We start from the raw sequence: 19,379 nt of genomic DNA on the forward strand, positions 1-19,379 counted from the left end.
GGAATGGCCTCTGCCCTGAGCACAACCCTGACTGCAACAGGAACATAACCCTGGTGTTTACAGCAGCAAATTTCTAACCTTCACAATTGCAAAGAACAACTCGAAAGACCTCGGGCAAACAAAAAACACCCTGAACACCAAACTTTGGAGAAACACTGCAAGAGCCATCAGCCATTAAATGCATCATTAAATAGGTGCTGATGTTCCCCAGCTGCTGTCCCAACACCAACGGGGATCTGCCAGAGATGTCACCAGGCAACTTCACACACAAACTCCTCCACCCTAGAGAGGAAGAGCAGCTGACCCTGCCACCAAGTCCAGCAGGAGGGAGGTCCTGGTTCTCAAAGCAAGGCTGACTAAGCCTGCAGCCTAGAAACGAGCTCTTCTGCAGTGGCCTTTACCTGGGCACAGCTCTTATTCCACCACTCAGCTTCAGTGACCTGCTTTAAACTCCTGCCAGCAGCACCAAACCATTATTTCAGACTCAACATCTCCACAAAAAGCCCAGAGACATGTGGGGCTGTTCTGAAGGGCTCCTCAGGGGGCAGGTCAGCGAGACCCTGAAGCACTTCACTTCAACCAAGTACAACCTGAACAGCTCCTGTAGAATCCACAATGTACATCTCCCCTGGACAACACCTTCTATGTGTGCAGTGTTCACTGCTCCAGGTGCTGTGCCACACAAATACGTCCCTTGCATTTGCAAGGCAGCAGTGATTTCCTTCTGTAACACACAGACAAATTCTGATTATTCTCATTTTCTGTAGTTTGACCACATCCTCACAACCACAACAGCACTCACAGATGAGAATCCAGGCCTTGCCAGGTGCCAGTCCTGAGCTTAGAGCTCTATGTGGCACTGCATCCCAATGCAATTGTTTTAACAGAATTAGGATAGCCAAATCTAACAACCACTTGTTTTTTTAGAAGGTCTGATAAATAAACATTAAAGGGAAGATATTTTTTACAGAAGCTGCATGCATTAACCCACAATTCCTAACTGCTGTCACCTAAAACACCACCCTAAAGGGGCTGGGTCATGGGCAACACTGGGCACAGGATACACCACAGGGTGGCACAGCAAAGGCTTCTGGTCAGTTAGATCTACATCCTTTGCCACTGCATTTTTCCATCCAAACAGGGTGCCGGTTCTGGAGGACAAGACTGCTGTGTGCTGCCCAGGGCAGTGAGCAGCACTGTCCCCTCCTGCTCCAGTGCCACACTCCTCTCCCAGCCTCCTTATGCAGGGAGTTGTGGCGTTCCCACTGGAAACCCAAACTGACCAGGTAACCCTGCATCTGCCCCAAAACATGGGTGCTGGCCTTGGCTGCCTCAGCCCGTTACCCTCACACTGCAGGCACTGCACAATCACAGAACTGCTCAGGTTGGAAAGACCTCAGGGATCATCGAGTGCAACCATTAACACAGCTCTGCCACGTTCACCACCAAACCATGTCCTCAAGTGCCACATCCACACCTATTTCTAACTCTTCCATAGATTCCATCACTGCTCTGAGGAGCCTGGGAATAATCACAACCAAGTCAACAGTTCTTCTGTAATAAACCCTTACATCTGTTTAGCAATTAACAGAAACCCTTCTCAAAGGAAGAACTCGGAGGAAGAAGGAAGGACAGGATGATGTAACTGCAGGAATGCAGTGGGGCCAAGGAAGAAGCAAGATTAAGAGAGCAAAAAATCCCACTGATGCCAATAACATCCTTAAAAGCTGTATTAACTGAAGAGCACATGCCAACACCAAGGACCAGGTCTGACCAAAGCCTATCTACCCAAAAATCTGCACAAGCAAACTCCAGGAGAGCTGTTTTCCTCTCCCAGCGAGTGTTTACAGTTACATCACCCTCCTTCAGAATACACTCCTGCTGGGGTGGAGGTGTCCTTCAAGTCCAAGGTCCCTCATTAAACAGCAGCACCCAAGGGAAAGGGAAGGCACTGGAACTTTTTCAATCCCAGCTATCCCAAACCAGCATTAATCCTCTCCAGATGTTTACTGCCACCATCTCCTCCACTTCATACCTACAAAATCCCCTTCCACCACAACCAAAGCAGCTCTTAGTGACCCTTCCAGGTGACCACACAGAACTCCACTTCTGAATCAGACTCATTTCCCACAAGAAAACAGAAAGAAAATAAAAGTTTATACTTTGCAGGTTCATCTGGGTGTTAATGACACTCCAGCAGCTTTTCTGCCAACATAGCAATGTTGTTTAGGGTGTGATAAACTGGCACATCAGTGCCACTGTCAGTGCCCCTGTTTATTTTCCTCTGGTGGTGAGGAGGCAGAAGTTAGGCCTGGAGGGTGGAATAAGATATATTGGCAAAAACATGCTTTGGGAGATAAGCTCCAGCAAAAGTAGGAGCTCTTAAAACAAAGACCCCGCTAAGTTCCAGACTCAGGGCACAACACAGCTTTTTTACTGCTGCTCTGGGACAAATCCCCCTGTCCCAAGCAGGCACGCTTTTCTCTGTTTACACACAGTCAGAAATCAAATTTCCTCACACCAGGAGGAACACAGCAACCTGGTGGGCTGGGGCAGGTGCTGCCCAGGACACAGGACACAGCCCCAGCACTGCTGGCAACTGCCACAAGTGCAGTAAATCCTGCGTGCTGCAGAACCTCACAGTCTTTTTGCCTTCTTAGGTGCGACACAGACCAGGGAAAGAGGAATGAAAGTCAGCATAAAAAATGACAAAACCTGTGGGCTTCTACCCGAGCACTGAAATTGTGCTGTTCAACTGCTCCCTTAGATGTGAAGCACCTGTTACACATAAGGGCTATTGCAGTAGAAAAAGCAACATAATATTGATTTGACATGTCCTGTGCAGAAAAAGAGGGTATGTAGACATTAAAGCAGGCCTGTATGAAAATACAGCTGGAACTACATGAGGTGTTTTACCACTGGAACAGAAAGGAAAACATTCCACAGCTCTTTGGTACATAGGTCACTGCGCTACAGTTTAGGACCAGACCAAGCTTCTTAAGAAACTCCAAAAGAAAGATTTCCCCCGTCCCGCATTAATTTTTGTTTTAAACTTCTAAGACACAAAAATGCTATGAAAGCCTCAGGTTTTAGAAGAGTTGAAGAATCCCAGAACATAACCAACTTTCCAGATTCATCCAGCAAGAACCAGCACCTCCAAGCAACAATTTCACAGCTGGTACAATACATCTGAGACCAATCTGCTCTCCCAACCATTAGCTCTTTTTAAAAAGTGTGCAGTGATTGCACCAAGACACAGACACAAATGGAAAAGGCCTGGCATGAGAAAAAATTTAAGAAAAGGACTGGGATATTTAACTACTATGTGTGGGAGCACAGCAGTGAACTCAAAAGCAGCACAGGCCTGCACATTCACACAATACTCAGAATCAGGTAAAGGCTCAATAAAGTTACTCATGCAAACCTCAGCTCAGGCTCTTGGGCTGACACTGACCAGGCCAGCACAGCACGTTGTGCCCCCCAAGGTTCCTGCATCTGCTCTGCCATCCCTGGGGAGCACCCAAGGCTCACCATCACCCCAAATTCCTTTCTGACCCTGTTTTCTACGCGCAATTCTGAACCAAAACAAGGTAAAGTTGTTCAAAACAAGATGGGTTTTGGAAGATCGTCTCAACACCTGGACTACATAGAAACTCGTCTCTAAAAAGACAATATCAGGCCATTTTAAAGAGCGAAACACCTCGAGTTAAGAACAAAACTATCAAGTTTATGTTTAAATTACATACACATGTTTAATACTATTCCTGGTGCATTTTTAATTGCTTAGGCAGTTCTTAGAGAGTAAAATACGCAATCTAGAACATATGTTCTGGATTATTTTTCACAGATTACTTCATAAATTCAAGAAGTTTATTCTCCTTCCCCCACAGGAAAAAAAAAAATTAAAAAAGCCTTCAGAGAATAAACCCTGCAAGTATTAATAAAAGTTCTCTTTTCATTCCGGCACACATCCTTCTCTTTCTTCTACATCCCTCGTCCCTGGGAATGGAAAGGAGGCTTTGGCTATAAATCAAACGAAGACAAGGTAGCCAGGCTCAGCATCAGACTCTCCCCCAAGTCCCGCAGCCCTCTCAGCTATTTGAGGAATCTTAATAGGAAAAAAAATAACAATTCTGCCGCGGACAGGGCAGCCCCCGAGAGGCAACAGCCACGGCTCGCGGCGCGTTCGGGGCCCTGGGAGGTGCCGAACTCGCGGTGCCCGGGGCGCCCGCGGCGGGCGAGGCCGAGCGCCCCGGGCCGGCCCCGCGGAGGCTCCGCGGCCCCGCCCGGCGCGGTGCCTGGGCGGGCGGCGCTGCCCCGGGGCCGCTCCCGACCCCACATTGTTCCCGTCCCCGCGGCCGGCGCGGCGCTGCCCGGCCCGGCCTCCTCCCCTCCCTTCCCGCTGCAAACTTCGCCGCCCGCCCCGGACCTGCTCCGGCCCCAGCTCGGGCCCCGGCCCCGGCTCGGGCTCCGGCTCCGACTCGTAGTCCTCCTCGTCGGCGCTCGCAGACATGGCCATGGCTCATGGTGGGCCCAGGCGGAGCCGAGCTGACATGGCTGGAGCGGCGCTGCTGGCGGAGCCCCGCTCCCCGCACACACACACACACATGCAGGAGGAGGAGGAGGAGGAAGGGGGGCCGTGCATATTCATGCCAGGCAGCCAGGAAGGGGCTGGCCCTGCCGGCACGGCCAATCGCGGGCCGCTTCCACACCGCCGGCCTGCGGGGACAGCGGGCACCGCGCGGCCGGGGCACCGCGGCCGCCCCCCGCACACGGCGCGGCCGGGGACCGGGGGCTCGGCCGCCCGGCCGGCAGTCGATCCCCCGGCGGTAACGAGCCCCGCGATGTGCCGAGGGCCGGCGGGGGCGGGCCGAGGCTCGGGTGTGCCGAGCGGCGCTGGGCGGGGAGGATGCGCGGCCGCCCCCGGGGCGCTCGGCGCTGCTCGGGCTGCTCAGACAAAGGAGACGCGCACAGACACACACACACAGACACACAGACACCGCACACACCGACACACACACACCCTGCACCGCGCTACCTGCCCGCTCCCCTCCCGCGGCGCGGAACCTCCATCCCTCGGCAGGAGGAAGGCACCGAGCAAACTTCCAGATTGCAAGCGCCAGAACCAGCGCTGGGATAAGATGAGGCGACCCGGCTGGTGGAGCTGCTCGCATCTGGCCTCACGCTGCTGCTCCTTGTGCAGGCACCCCCTCTCTGACTTGCTCCGAGGAACCATTTCTAGCCGCGCTCTGATCATCCTGCCCCGCTGCTGGGGTTCCACAATGAAACCCCAGTGTGACATGGTACACATCGGTCACCTGGGGACCTGTTCTGGATCCAAAGGTCCCGGGGCCAGCACCTCCACAGGGACACTGCCTTGGCCCTCCACAATTTGAGGGTCACAGGCCTGTATTTGAGTGCTGGAGATTTAAATTTCCCATTGGATTTATGGGCCTGCTTTCAGGGGAAATCCCGATTCCACTCAAGTTGTTAGGATTTTGCCTCCGGCTCCTACGCCCACAACACAGAATTAAACATGAGATTAAATATTTGCATGTGCTGAGCAACCAAGAAGCCATAAAGAAGCACATCTAATGGTCCTTGCATCAGGATTTTTGCCAAACTAGTTTCAGCTCAGTTCCCTGGTCTGAATTACCACACGGCACAACCACTTTGGGTAGTTCAGAAGAGGCAGCAACAGGCAAGAGCTGGCACGGGAGCAAGCAGGAACACAGCCCTTGTGACACCAGGATCCACACTGAGCCTGGTCCCTCAAGTTCAAGTAACAAAACACAGTCAAACTTTAAACACATATTTACAGGCAATTGCTGATAAAGCAATGTGAATCGTGTAATTATGCCCCTTCCTTATTTTCCGTACATTAAATATCCATTGAGTGTTGTACTTCCGTCCTTGCCAACTCCAACTCAAATGATGGGTAGGCAATGGTGTTCTCCCCATCCTGCTCATCCACCATGCTGGGAGCAAAGCATTTACTCCCAACGCATGAAGGGCTCCCAGGATGTGCTCAGCCTCTGTCTCCTCAGGTTTCTCTCTTCCCCCATTGTGCTCCTACACAACCGGGAGCAGGAGCAGATGAAAGCTGAGGCACGAAAGGCATGTGCCTAAGGCCTTGGCTTTCAGAATCACAAGGTAATATCAGAATCCAATGTTTTCTGGAGGAGAGAGGAAGGGGGGGATGCATCTCATGACAGGCCTACAATGTTTTCAGGCACGAGCAAGAACGTGGCTCCAGCCGTGTTTGCAGTGCCACAATACACCTGGCCTGCAGCAGGTGACATCCGGAAGGAAAATGCTGGTCCCACACCTGCCCCTGGCAGACCAAGTCTCCACTAGCCCAGCTCCCTGCAAGGCTCCCTCTAACCTGGCTCACAGCCGTCTGTCCCTCCGGCCTTTTGGCTCCGTAATCCAGGCGGGAGAAAAAAATAACTTGTGACATCCCCCAAGGACAATCCACCAGTCACACCACGGCGAAATGTCACTCACAGCAAATTAAATCGTGTCAGAGATCATCCTCCTCCTCTCCATGTGCAGCACATTCCAGCACTCCTGATGCTGGCATTGGCCTCTCCTGGCTGCAGCAGCTCCTTCCCAGTGTATCCCACAGCACGGCCACGCTGCCCTTGCAGCAGCACCACAAGTGACAAGAGAGCTCTAATTACAGAGCCAGGGTTAGGACAGACAGCTCACACATGCCCAGATCTTGGAATGATTTCCAAACCCTAGGTAAACTTTGCCGAGATAGTGTTTAAAAAAATGGGAATAGGGTATGATATAAAATAGCAAATTGGGAATCAGCAAGGGGGAAACAACACAATAAAATAATTGTTTCTGATTATAATTGCTCTCAAAAAAAGTTATCCTGTACAAGAGCAGCTAACCATTCAAAGGAATATTTAATACACAGAAGGAATGATTAAGAGAGCATTTTCCAGCTCAATTCTTTCAGCTCGTCTGCACTAGAGAACACTAAATTACAACAAATAGTGAGCAACCCTTGTGTGAACAGTGTCTGGTTGCCCAGCCTGGTGGAGTTTACAACAGTTTAGAACACAAAATAAGCAGCAGTGACCCCAGTCCTGCCTGCAGTGGCAGAACTGTGTCCCTACTTCAGCTTAGTGTGATACAGTTCAGTAATAAATAACATCCTTAATTACGCTGCTGAATGAGCCATAGTGAAAACTGCATGAAAACAGACAGCACCTTCTATTTTGAACTGTTGCTTTGATTGCACCTCACCTGAAGTCATATATAAGTCTCATCAATATCATAATCTTCTCCACAGAAACCAATTATGTTGTCACAAACTGAGACAATAACCTCAAGCGAAGAATAAACAGCAGGAGCAGATGAGTGCCAAAGAACCAGATTTTATTCTCATGCAAATATCCTTAAGTAGTAAAACCAAGCTGGGGGAGGACGACTACAACCCCTGTGCTGTACTCACTCACTCCTGAGCATCTCCTGTACCAACAGATTGCAGCTGCTGCTGCCAGCCCTGAACAGGATCTGTGTTTTCCTATTACACACTAGAGTTTATGATGCTCAATAATGAAGTGAAATAAAGTTTTTTATGTGGCACAAACACACTTTTGATTTAAGCTTCCCTTGAAACTTTTTATGCATCTTTACAGAGTATTATATTTAGCTGGTATTAGAAAAAATATTTACACAGAAACAATTAGATCTCAAGTTGGTTGATACGCAAGTCCTTGAAAAAAGAAGTGATTTGAGCTGCTGCTGCTTTTTGCAGGCCAGCACATACATTTTTGGAAAGGAAACCCACTGAGATGTTTATGAATCACAATTATTGACCTGTATCAGAATAAGAGAGTTACCTAGTAGCTTTCTAAGGTTCATTGTTTTGGTGTAAGTGTCTATTCACATGAAATACGATCTTAACTGTTGGGCCTGGGCAAATTTCATGACACTTTTCTCAAGAGTTTTAACCAATATTTCAGCTGTATTCTCAACACTAGCAGTGACAGTCTGACAGCCTAAATACCCACAATCTCACTACTTCCCATCTACTTCATCTGAACTATGACATAAGAGTTGTCATCAGATGCACTGAGTATCTGTCACAATCTTTTCAATAGAGTCTGATTGATCAACTTTAAATCAAATAAAGTAAAGCAAGATGAAATAATACTGACTGCTCCCTCCATGCAATGCTACTGCTCCCAGTTCCTAAGCAGTGTCCAGCACTGTTCCAGGAGAACCCAAGGCAGAAGGGCTGTACAGACCCTGCTGGAGGGAGGGCACAGCCTGGGCCCTGCAGCAGAGGAGCAGCACCCAAACAAGAGCCCAGCAAACCTCGCTGACAGGAACTCCTCACACATCAGCCTTAAAACCCAAACAACCCTCCCCAAACCCCAACACCCTGTCCTCTTAAGAAAGTAATAAGTAAGACTGCAGAATGGTGAAACGTGGACTTCATCTATCACACAAGACAGACTCTTCTCTGCAGGAAGAGCCATGACATGACTGGGACGATCCCCTAGGAAATGGGGGAAATCCTGCCATGCTTCCTTCTTCCACAGGGCCTAATGGCACAAAGCATTTCCACAGCACAGTTTATGTCTCCAAGAGCCATGTTCTGTCAGCAAATGCAAAAACTAGAGAAGGAGGTTCCTAAGAAGATAAGCAGTGAGTGCCATGCTGTGGAGGAACATGCAAATAGATGTGAAAGAGTGGATTAACCGGAATAGGAAACCTGCTTTCCTGCAAGAGGCTCAGTGTGCTCTGACACACAGCACAGCACGCTGGGAGAGTCAGCTGTGTCCAACGTGTGGGCAGCAGCCTGAAAATCCAGAGACCAAACCCAAACACATGCTGAGCAAAGGAAAAGCTCAAGTGCAGTTTGCTTGTGAGGGCTCATCGCTCATTGTTCTCACCTACAAACTTGACTTGGGTCTGTGGGGTAACATCCAGGACTAACAACTAAACCACACCAGGCTAAGACTCACAGCTTTTACTGGACTGTACCCAAATATTTTGTTGTATTTGTTATTTTCAAAAAGGAGAGCATTGCTGTCCCTCTTCTATCTGGTCCACTGGTGCCTGCAGAAAGTCCAGAAGTTGAAACAAGCCCTCATTTATATTCTCAGCAGACTTTCATTTCAATGTGCTGTGGAACTAAGAGGAAGCCATCTTCTTGGGGACAGAACATACAATTCCATTTTGTTCTGAAAAGTGCACGCAGGATTAATGTTCAGAATTGCACGGCCTGTACTTGCAATGACAAACGCCTTTCCCACTGCTCTGCCAATGTGCTTGGTCCAGAAACAAAACTATTCACTTTCAGATACGTACTCAAAGCTTGGATTGCTTTGATGTCGAGGTGGTGGAGAGCAAAAGGATGTTGGAAGTCTTGAACCAGGTTCAAACCTTAGCTTCTGTTGGCCAGCTCAGCCATAAACGTGGACCAGGCTCCTGGGGATAAAATCTGAGATCTGTCAACTCACTTCACAAAGACTATCTAAGGAAAAGGTCTTAAGACTACAGTAGTTTTCATCAGCACTTAGACTGTCATGAAATAAAGAGAAAGCTTCTGTCTTGAAAAATGGTAGTCAAGGCATAGTTGGGAAAAATTCATATTACTGAATATTCGTGTCTGTGGCAGAAGAATGACAATGGGGAGGAATACATAAATCTTCTTGTATCATACCTGGAGCACAACAGTTGGAAAACAGAGATGTCTGTTCATTTTTTTCCCCAATCCATTTAGATTTCTAGTCAGAGTCAAAATGGCTCTAATTTACCTGTTTGATGTATTAATCACATAAAGGCATTGGTCAGATTTCAAAGCAAGTGGCTGAGAGTTGATAAGAAGTGAAAATATTAAGTCAAAGATGGAAGATTAAGAAGGTGCTCATTCAAGTCCTTGCTATTTATAATTACTCCCTGAAGGGACACAATATTTCAAGTACAGCCTCTTGAGGTGAGAAATAATCTGTCAAGTCACCAGGCAAAGGTGTTAGAAAAATACTGAGGCAATAGGCAGTGAGGCTCTTGTGTAGAGTCACCGAGTGGAGTGGGCTGGAAGGGACCTTCAGGACCATCCTGTCCCACCCCCCATGGCAGATTCTGTTGGACCCTGGAACTGCTCAGCTCTGCACTGAGTTACTGCACAAATGAGTTTGTCTGGAGGACTGATGTGTGTGAGAGACTGAAACAGCACTCAGAAAAATAAACAGGTGGGGCAGGGAGCTGCTGCCTTGCTGGGCAGGGCTGCCCTGGGAAAGCAGAGCCTGGACAGGAACTGCAGCAGCTCCAGCAGCTTTCCCTCCTTTGCACTGCACCTCGAGAAACCTTTGGTTCTGGTGCATCAGGTTTGCTTCCTGCCTCCACGTGTACTTAGCAGGGGAAGGCCTTAGTTTCATACAGCTATTGTGGAATTCCCTCAAAAAAATATTCCCCAAACATCAACTATGGGGTTTTGTGTCTTAATAGATTTGTCAGGAGCCAGAACTGGGGTGTTTTTCTTGAATGTATTTCATCTTTCTCCTACCACATGGCATCTACTATTCTACAGTGTAAAAGAACACGAATTATTCAAAATTATTTAAATCACTGATTCCAATCACAATTTAAATCAGTAAAGAGAAAAACAAATTTAAATTGATTTAAATCCTCATTTTCTTTTGTACTTGTGCTATTTTCTGGGAGAAAAGTAATTATTAGTATCTGATAACTATGAAGAAATGCCTGATTTGCAGTAGATTATGAACTTTATAATCAGGACTTTTTATCAACAAAAAGGATTCACAATACACACATATTTGTATATGCAAATCTCCTTGTAGACTACTGGCATTTAAAATTGTTGTTGACACCAAACAGAGTTCAGGCTCTGCTGTGTGGGATCATTTCAAACACCTTTAAGCTGGTGCCTGGCAAGAATGAAATGTGACAGTTTAAATCTCCTCTTTGCTCCTGCACCACTTGGAATGACTGATGGAAAACTTATTTGAATCTCAACCAGAAAAATACACCATACAACAGCTTACCCAGAATCTCAACCAGTAAACACATCACACAACAATTTACACTGGATTGTTTTGCTGTCTTATCTACCTTTATCTTTTTTATCCTTTCCAAGCTTTTTCTAACACCAGATAGACTCGATTTTTACTTTAATTCTTAATTGCTTGTTTTTAATTATCAGTATGTGCTTTCTAATACATTTGTATTCCCGCAGGAAGTTCCCTGAGCAGATCTCCATGGAACTGGCCTGTCCTAGGGAATCTGGCAGAGTTTTCCCACTGCTGCTGCATGGAATGTTGCTTTCCTGGTGGTAGCCCCGGGCAGGCTCCTGAAGCTGATGCTGGTTTGATGTTGTGCCATTTCTACGTGCTCAGATCTGTTTCAGACACCACTCTGGTTAAAACACTAATTGCTGTAACGAGTCCCTCACTGCTCCTGCTCCTCTGGGTGGAGCTGGCCCAACGATAGCTATGGCAGGAATTCTTAGTAAGCAAGCAAGTAAAAACTGGAAGCACTTATTCAAAGGTTTTCAGGAATGTTCTTTGTCCACCTCACACCTCTCCCCCTGAGCTGAAAGAATTCCTGATATAAAACAATGCTCAACACTTCTGGAAAATCACACTGGTTTCAAGTTAATCAAAACACTCCATTTTATGCTCTACCCCCTAATTTTTGCATATAATTGAATTTATTGTGTCCACATATTCTTAGTCCATTTCCTTACTATTTCTTAGCTTTGAACAATGCATAATGTCACACAAAATTGAATCCATAAATAAAGGAGCTCTGTTATTAAAAACTGGTAGATTTTCTTATCTTCCCAGCATTTTTAAGGTGAAACACCAAAAAGAGGGGAAAAGTTTCCTCGCTGGAATTGGTGGCAGACATATGCAAGTACATAGGGACATCTGTGGGGTCCAGATCTGGAGATGGTGGCTAATCCTGCTGAATTTTATTATTTAAAATACAGGTTCATTCTAAAAATCTACCACCCTTTTCATCACAGCTGTGCACTGTTCTTCTTGTGTGCTCTTTGGTTCAGACTGCAAACAATGATCTGAAATCTAACTTCCAGCCTAAATCTATTTCTGGTATGTTTATATTCACTTCTTCCCATGCCAACATTGTCCATCAGCTTCAATAACTCTTTTCCTGCCCTGATTATTCTGTTCCCTGAAGTCCACACAACAATCATCTCCCCTTCAACTCTGCTGGGCCTTGTCCTGCCAGTCTCTGCTCTCCAACATCACATCCTGAATAGATGTGGTTGTGGAGTCCCACATTCACCCTCACCTCAAAACTACCGTGAATGGAACTCGAATAGAGTAAAAAACAAAATGCTCAAATGTATGGTTTTTATACCAGAAAAGACTGAGCTGACTTGTGATTTTCAGCTTGGGAATAGAGGAAAAAATACTGAAACACAGTAATGGGGCATAAAAAAATCCTTGACAGCAGAGAGATGAACACAGACCTCATTCAAATTTCTCAGAATGCATGATACAGAGGGCATGAAGTGTATTTATGATATTAAAGGACAGATCTGAAACAACATAAGGAAGTACTTATCTACACAGAGCTTTATTAAACTGCAGGGGACACTGGCACAGGATGCTGAGGAGATCAAAAACATCAACAGGTTCCACAAATTATTAGGTAAATTCACAGAGAGAAAAAAATTCTACTAGATGAAGATATCATCTTCCATCTTAACGTGGCAGATAAGCAAAGGGAATCTCTGTATTCCTGCTCTGTTCCTATGGCTCCTTTAGCAGGGGTGACAGCAGCAGCAGGAACAGGACAGTGCCACAAGGACCTGGGCTGCTGGAACGTGGCTTTCCTCAGCCCAGGAATCAGCCTTTTGCTCTGCCTCTCACAGATCAGCTCATATGAGTTAACCCTTCTTTTTCAGATGCATGGATGTGTAGAATTCTCCAAAAAGATTTCTAGTAAAAATACTGGGGCACAAACTGAACTGCTGTAGGACAGAACTCACTAATGACAGAAATAAGATGCTGCCATCCTAGAAAGGCCCTTTTAATGTGATGCCCTCCTGTGACCACCCCAATCCAATAAAAAACAGCCTGAGAGATGCCTTCCTTTTTTTTTCAATAATTACTTTTTCTTCCTGGTTCTCATGCCCTGATACAGAGCTATGAACATTATTTGCACTGCCAATTGCAGGGAAACTGGTGTTTAAAAAAAACAATCCAATCAAAGTTTCAGTTTGTGGCCTTTACTAATTAATAGTATTCCATTAAATAGGAATATTACCATTTCCTTATTAGACTTCTCAGCTATCTTCTTTTAAAATCAACAGGTAAAAATTACATGGAGAAAGAGTATGAACAGGCATCAGAGAAACAGTCACATATTGCAGCACTGTTAACCAGCTCCTGAAAATTACAGCTCCATCTCCTGCTCACAGCCAGTCCTAAATATATTTGGACACTCACTCTCATTGCAAATGCAGTGGCTTCAGTTTTGTGCCAGGTAAGAGAGATGAGAATCCAGCTCCCAGTCTGCATTTCTAACTCTTCACAGAACAGGAGAGTCCAAACATATTTTAGTTCTTTATAGCTGCTCTTCACAGACAACTAAAGATCTTTATCACATAAAAACAGAAGGCACTGCCACAGAGTGTAATTACATGCTGCTGGAGTTGACTGTTTTCTCCCAGAAATAGGAAATAGTTTGAAAAACGTGGTTTCTGCTTAAGCCATATTCTGAGTTCCCTAAATAAAATACTATCCCTAATTCCTGTGCAGATAAATGGGAACTCTGGCACTGCAGGGCTGAGTAACTCACGGGAATGGGTCTGGAGCCTGGGCTTGGCAGGAACCAGCTTCCTGCTCCAGTGACCAGCTGTGAGTAGCCACAGTGGAAAATCAGGTTTAGGCTCTGTTCACACCACCCAAAAGTTCCTGTCCCAGGGATGGGGTGGAAGTTGGTAGGGATGATTCCCTGCTCCTCTTTAGCTGCTGAAGAACCCAGCACTGAAGGCAGTGTGCCCTATGGAGCCTTTCCCAGCACAGCAGCATTTGCACAAAGGGTGCACTTGATGATCCTGGAGGTTTTTGTAACTTTAATGATCCATGACTGCAACCCCCCAGCCAACACTGAGCCCTGCACCAAGGGAGGAGAGGCCGGGGCTGCACAGCCCCAGCACAGGAACAGGATGGGGGCTGCACATCCTCGGCCGCATCCGCACCAGCAGCACTGGCAATGTCCTGCCTGCAGGGACATGGCCTGTCAGCCAGCAGGACAAGCAGCTTGCACAGATCCACCAGCCCCACATTCCTGATTCCTTCAGCAGGCCTCAATTAGGATTGCTGTACATATCCTAAGACCACTGGCACTGGACTGTTGTCTCTTACTGTACAGCTAAATGAAAAAAGGTTCTTGCTTCTACTGAAATAGAGTTTCCAAAGGGGAGGGAAAAGGTGCTTAAAGGAGAGTAATTATTGTGCTAAATAATTATCAATAAATTATAAGAAGTACAAGCAACTCAAAATAGCTCCATAAAGATGAGTAAATATAATCTGAAGAGGTGTCTATGAATCACACTCCATCTCTCTTATTACCACAAAACAATAATGGTTCCTACATTTTACTACAGAACTTTTCACTGAAGATGCAAGAGATCTTTATAACCATTATTTCACCTCCCAGCTCCCAGCTGGGAAGCCCCATCTCCACCAGGAAGAGCTCAGGGAGCAGGAATGTGCCATTCACCTCACACGACACCAGGTGCTGCAGCAGAGCTGGGAACAGGAGCAGACCCCGGCCTCCCATTTTGTGCATTAACCACAAGATCATCAAATGTCACCCAGTTATTCCAACTACTCACTAACCCATTGCTGATCATTGTTTCTTGTGCCAGAGAAGCACTCTGTCTGTCAGGGAGCTGCACTGTGGCTGGCAGCCCCAAGGGCTCTGGGAAAGGTGGACAGAGCAGGGCCAGGACACACGGCCGGGTCTGCCTGTACTTGGTGAAATGTCCTGCCCATGACAGCTCCTCCTCTCTGGAGTGGGGTCTGAGGTGAATGGACACAATTCTGCCTTAAACCCCAGCATGTCACAGGCTTCCAGAGCCATTCTGCAGCTCTGTGCACGCTGCTCACGTCACACAACACGTGAAAGAAACTGACTTGGGTTTAAAGTGAAACATTATTTACTGCTTCAAAAATCGTTCAGGTTACCAAAGGCACATTCCTTCAAAACAAGTCAATGGAACCAAGCTCAACCTTCCCCAACTCGGGTTACTTACACAGACACTCCCTGTCCCTATTCCCTGACTTTAATCAGGGTTCTCTCCCTCTGCTCTTTGCTTTTCCCACTCCATCCCTTTTCAGTCCTTGCTTCTCTCCTAATCCTGCTCTCTTGCCATTTCTAGTCTCTTCCCCTCCTTTCTTTACAGTAATTTCCATTTCCTTTGAAATGTTTTGGCATTTAATGCTGGCTTTATTCTTCCTTCTCCATCTGCTGCTCTTGTCTTTCTAAATCTCTTCTGGAGCCTTCTCTCGGGAGAAAGCAAGAGAGATGTACTGTGTTCCATGCACTGCTTCATCTTTCTGGATTTCAGTTCCCTTCTTTGCCTTCGTGCCTTGGAATCAGACATTCCTGCTGTCCCTGGAAGCTGATACCAACTAAAATGTCTCCTTGCAGCCCCACAGTAGCAGCACTGTGCTGTACTGGATCTCCTGCTCCCTCTGAACACAAGGATCTCAGAGAGCACTGGGAAATTGCTGCCACTTCTCCTATAAAAACTACAAGACTGCAGAAAGCAAAATTACTGGTAGATTTTACTCCCCATGCCTTGTGCTCAGCATTTGTGGGATCTTCTGGCTATGGAGACTTGCTCCACCAGCTACAATCCATTTTCCAAGGGAGTTTCCCCCTCCCTAAGGGTTTTTCTTCTCTGTAAAATCTTCTATTTCATTATCAGGGCTTACAGGGAACAAAGGAGAAATAACCAAGCTTAACTACTAAAACTGCTTTTAGACAAATCTCCCCTATATTGTCTTTCCCACAGATTTTCATTTGGAACTCAAAGGCTCAGCTCTGAGATGCCTCTTCCCAGCCTGCTCCCTTGGCCTCTGTTCCCAGGAAGGGAAATAGCTGCAACATGGAAGATGACAAGGACATTTGCCAATTAGAAGCACCACAACAAATTTCTCTTGGGAAATGTGCAGCCCTATCTGCAAGTGTACCTTTGAACTAAAACATAAGACATAACAGAAACTGATCACAGATTAAGCAAGGCAAATATTAAGAGAATGGTGAAAGCATTTTTTCTCCTATCAATTTTTGTTTATTTCCAAACTTCAACCTAAAGTCTGGCTATCTGTGAAAGTTTTCCTTATATTTGTTATTAACTGGTATGTTTGATATTGTCATACCAGTGGGAATGATGCCTCCTGAATGTTTTTGCTTTCAGAAAGGCAGAAGGAAAATAAACACCTGAAAAAAAAATCCCTTGCAGCCAGCAAGATGGATTTTGCAAAAAAGGGTAAGATTTAAGTCACAAAAATTACAAATCCTTTACAGTTGCACTTACATTGCCAATACACAGAAATAAAATAGAAGAAATGAAGCATTTATCAAGGTTCCAAAATAAAGTGAACAAGAACATTAACAAATGCCAAAGCTTATAAAAGCCTCAAAGCACTCAGATCCTCCCTTCTCTCACAAGCTCAAAAGGGAGTCAGTTTGTTCCTTAATTTTATCTTACTTGTTTCCCACACCACCTTTTCTCTGGTCACAGAGATTTTGCTTTATCCAATGCCTGGAATATACTTGACCATGGCATGAGCAGCAGCCACAAACAGAGGAGTGCAGAATCCCACACCTGTTTCTCAAGGTTTTCCACTGTTGTTTCTAAACTGATGTTTTAAACACAGAGCATATTCCCGTGGATTTATTACAAGCTAAAAGGGAAATATGTATTTAACAAGACCCAATTCCTCTGAAATGTGCTGAGCTAAAACCCAAAAAGAGACCAAGAAGGAACGTGATGAATCCTGCCCCACTCTCCTCTGGCAGCTCCATGTTTATGGTCTCCTGCCTCCCACCTGCAAACAGCAAATTCTCATGGCTGCACGTGCCACACCAAGTTCACCAGCACAAGAAGTGAGAAGTGAGTGAATTATCTTCCCTGATAATTATCTGAAAGGTATCTACAGGGATAACGACAGATTTTCAGATCGAAGCCTGATTTAAGCTGACCGACCCTTTCAGCATTTCTAAAGAAATAATGGATTATAAAACTAATTCAGTGAAAAATGAAAGTAAAAATAGAAGCGATGAGACATCTTCTAAATAAGCAAAGCTGCTTTTACAGCGTGCTGAATAACTGCAGTGTGGTAAACATACCACTGTTATAAATAACAACCAGCCTTTTGACATTGTTCTTTCGGTAATTATTTCAAATTCTCTATCAGCCCTAACGAAGCAAACCTCCTGGTTCTCCTGCAAAGTGAAAAGAATGACTCCCATGTATAGGAGGAAAAATTAGGATATAAGGACAGAAAACAATGCTCCAAAGCTACAGTGGCACAGTACAGAGCACTCAGGAAGTCTCATGGTGTAAGAGAAAAACCATCTTCTCGTTCAGATGGGAGTGTTCCCTAAGTGACTGATTTGTAGCATTTACACATCATTTAATTTTACACAGAATGCATCAAAATTTTTAGATTTAACCATAATTAGTAAACGATCAAGACATATCAAAGTTTTATACTGGTAAGTAAGGCTCAAATTCTTTTTAAATGGAAACTCTGATTTCTCTCTGCTAAGGCAATTTCTTGTTTTGCTTCAAGTCTTAATCATAAAACCATTAAAATAAACATTTTGTGTTAAAAATGCTAGCAGCTGCCAACAGATAATACACAGCACTTTGTCAGATTATAGATAAACACCAGACCAGGCACAACAATGGTTAGTAAGTAATTGTGTCTCATTACCTTTGTGGTCTTCTTGGGCCAGCTGACCACAGGGACACCCGAAATGGCAAGATTTTGGTCATCATCAGCATGCTCCTTTAGTATGTTCTGTTGTAAATGAAAAGGCCTTTATTAACCAGAGAAACATTTCTCCAACTCAAGAGTGCAGAGGCCTCTGCACTCGTGGCAGAGGACAAGATCTCTGCAAGTTACTTTTGCTTCCAAACCTCCAATTCCCACTGAAACTCTAGCACCTCTCATTAACATCCAAATGTGAAACTTCTTGCAAAACAGGCAGCAAAATCAGCCATCAATCACCTCAAATGTTACAGAATTCTTTATTATTGGTGTGTCCAAGAGCGGTGTTTTAGCAGTGTCACCTCTCTCCCTCAAATCCAGGTCATTCAATCCCAAGTGACCCCACCTCTGACCCTTCTCTCCCAGTCAGGCTACAGAAGGCCTGAGAAGCAGTGAGGCTCTGCCCCTGTTATTTCAGCCATCACAGGCATCAGGTGTGCAGTCTGGAGCAACCCTCAGGTGCCTGATCATTCAGGTAAGCCAAGAACAAAAATGTGCTCTGGAGCCTTTCATCTTTTCGCACATGGCAATCCAAGAGCACCATCATTCCCACTGCCCTTCCATCCCCCGTGACAGGCAGGACAGAGCTGCTGAATCCAGCTCCTTTATGTGACCAGCTGAGGCATTCAGGTTCCTGAGAGATCACCAGGAAAGGATCTGAATGGACAGCATTAAGGGAAAAAGATTGGTCTCCCCTCCCTTCCACTGCCACCAAACCCTTTTCTCTGATGCACTGTTCTAGAGATTTCGTGAGTGGGTTGCACAGGCTGACACAGCTTCCACCACTGTGAATCACTCCCATGACCAGTAACCCAACACAGAGCTGGTGAAACACTCCATGTGCAGCTGGGAGCAGTCCACGCTCCCCTCCCGTGACTCCCTACATGCTCACTAATTTAGCTACAAAACTCTTCATTTTGGACTTCAGGTGGCTGAAAAGGAAGAAATGAAAACAAAAAAAGCAGGAGTCAGAAGGAGGATTCTGCTGTGCTGCTGAAAACTGAAGGCCAAATCAGCACCAACAGGTTAAAGACCAAAAATAAAAAAGCTCCAGTAGAACAAATGAGAACTGCAGGTTGGAAATGACTTCAACAGAATATTTAGGAGATGACCCCAGACAATGAAGTTCAGCAGTGCAGCTCCCAAGTATATGAAAAAAGCTTAATTAGCCAACAACAGGCAGCAGGCTCTGTCAGTCCCCAGTGCAGCACTCTAGTAATTAGTAATTTCACACACTATACAAAAAGAGCTTAAAATACAGTAATTGTTTTAATAGGGAGCACACTTGGAATTCATCTGTAATCATCCACCTAAGGCCCAGAGTGTGATGGCAGGCTCCAGTCCCCA

At 45.8% G+C, this 19,379-nt stretch overlaps 1 protein-coding gene across 8 annotated transcripts in view; it reads right to left on the minus strand.

Annotated features, from left to right (window-relative positions):
* Positions 1-19,379, minus strand: part of KDM2B (lysine demethylase 2B) — a 109,291-nt gene that overhangs the window by 20,090 nt on the left and 69,822 nt on the right. For all 8 annotated transcript variants that reach the window (XM_064727336.1, XM_064727335.1, XM_064727334.1 and 5 more), the window contains one exon: positions 17,976-18,062. In XM_064727336.1, coding sequence (XP_064583406.1) covers positions 17,976-18,062 — 87 coding nt within the window. The remainder of the gene's footprint in view (positions 1-17,975; positions 18,063-19,379) is intronic.

Source organism: Zonotrichia leucophrys, chromosome 15, assembly GCF_028769735.1.
Source record: "Zonotrichia leucophrys gambelii isolate GWCS_2022_RI chromosome 15, RI_Zleu_2.0, whole genome shotgun sequence".
NCBI lineage: Eukaryota > Metazoa > Chordata > Aves > Passeriformes > Passerellidae > Zonotrichia > Zonotrichia leucophrys.